Raw genomic sequence first — 2,025 nt, forward strand, 5'->3', positions numbered from 1 at the left:
CCATCACCATGCCAGAAATCCAATACTACCGAGAAAACAGAAACTCCATAATGCAGAAATAAACATTATGCTGTAATAAAAAAAAACGGAGATTATGTAACCAATTAACAGAGTCCGTTGTACGGTTCTACGTTGTAATAGGGACGTCCTTTATATGAAATATGGAATCTGCTCTGCAATAAATTACCGCCATGTTTTTACGTAAATCGGCGAAATTTGTTTTTACGGCGTGGGGTTCTTTAACGTGCATTAACATTGCACAGCACACGGGCTCCTTACTTTTCGCCTCCATCGAAAAGCGGCCGCCGAGACCGGCATTCGATCCAACTTTTTTGGGGACAGTAGTCCAGCGCCGTAACCACTGTGCCACCCCGGCGAGGTGAATATGTTATGGGCTCGGTAGCTGTGCCATGATGCAGCCTCCTCATCCACTGATTTTCGCTACGCAGGTGCTCGCGCCTGCCTTTGCCTGTATCTTACCAGCCATCTTCGACACTTCGTGGCTCGTTCTACGAGACCCGGGACAGCCGTTCTACGTCGAGATCAACGGACCCTTCGTTTTGAGCAGCGCTGATGCGTCGGTGAAAACAGCGCTCCCTTCCTGGACCATCGACGCCGGATGGCAAGCGCAAGCGACAGCGACATCATCGACCCTGTCAACGTATAAAGAGCACCGCCTTCCGCCCGCGCTCTGTGGGCTCGGTAGCTGTGCCATGATGCAGCCTCCTCATCCACTGATTTTCGCTACGCAGGTTAGTTCTTCATACTGCCTTTTTTCTAAAAAATGTAGTGACCGTTGCCTGGTACAGCTGCCGAGCCTGCAGTGCTGCATTTCTATGGCTGGTGAATGCTTTTGTGTTGTAAAATCTCTTCTTCTTTTGTCCGGCGATATTGAAACGAACCCTGGTCCGGACAAACTTGATAGCGTTCTTGCTGAACTTAAGAAATTGTCAGCCGGTCAAGGCCAAATACTCGCTGATGTACAGGAACTCAAAGATCAGATGCATTCTGTCGACCAAACCATTTCCGATCTGAGTAAGCGCCTAGCAGACCTGGAATGCCTCTTTCAGGACATTCCTACTCTAAAACTTGGCATAGAATCCGCCCAAGCCGTTGCCGCTGAGACTGCTGCTCTTGTTACCAACCTTGAGGCTCGAATAGACGATACAGAGAACAGGTCACGCCGCAACAACTTGATATTCTATGGCCTTCCAGACACCAATCCCCGCGAGTCATTCACAGAATCTGAAGAAATACTAATTAAGCATTGTCAAGATGTCTTAGAATTTACCTTGGAGCCCAGTCAGATAGAGCGTGCTCATCGCTTGGGACGCCATAGCAAGGACCGTCAACGTCCTATTATAGCAAAATTAGCCTCTTTTAAAACAAAAGAAACCATTCTTTCCAAAGGCCGTATGCTGAAAGACACGGACTATAGTATTGGAGAAGATTTTACCCGCTCTGTTCAAAAAGCCCGCAAACATCTTGTCGCATTTGCAAGAGCTGAAACCGGACCGTTTTCTTTGCGGTACAAGACCCTATTTCTCGGCAAGAAACGCTACACTTTTGATGATGCTACTGAAACTGTTAAAGAAATAGCATAGCGCTTGCAGCACCGTCAACACTTATCTAATCCTCGCCATAACTCCCCTCGACAGAATATTTCGTTTTCGGTTATCTATACTAACATACGCAGTCTGCTCTCTAAGTGCGATAATGTATCCAGCCTTGTTTCTTCAACGGGCAGTAACCTGCTTGTACTGACAGAGACTTGGCTGACAGATAACGTGAGCGACACTGAAGTTCTGTACAACTTACCAAATTTCAACCTTTTCCGAGCTGATCGTAAAGGCCCCCGAGGAGGAGGCGTTCTTATCGCTACCAGCAACCAACTACAGTGTTCCCACATTCACATAAAATCCGACCTCGAAATATTATGGGTGCTTTGTCGCGCCACACCAGTATCTATACTAATTGGTGTTTGCTATAGACCCCCCCCACAGTAACCCCGAATTCCCTCGAAAG

The 2,025-nt window shown here is 47.5% G+C and overlaps 1 protein-coding gene across 1 annotated transcript; it reads left to right on the plus strand.

The window, feature by feature from the left end:
* The first annotated feature begins 400 nt into the window (after positions 1–400).
* LOC146173716 (uncharacterized) lies at positions 401–1,721 on the plus strand. Its single transcript, XM_084583903.1, has one exon. It carries the CDS (start codon positions 411–413, stop codon positions 1,602–1,604), a length of 1,194 nt encoding a protein of 397 aa, XP_084440029.1. The 5' UTR covers positions 401–410; the 3' UTR covers positions 1,605–1,721.
* The last annotated feature ends 304 nt before the right edge of the window (positions 1,722–2,025 follow it).

The sequence above is a fragment of the Amblyomma maculatum genome, chromosome 11, assembly GCF_055883805.1.
Source record: "Amblyomma maculatum isolate TAMU_Amacu chromosome 11, ASM5588380v1, whole genome shotgun sequence".
Classification (NCBI taxonomy): Eukaryota; Metazoa; Arthropoda; class Arachnida; order Ixodida; family Ixodidae; genus Amblyomma; species Amblyomma maculatum.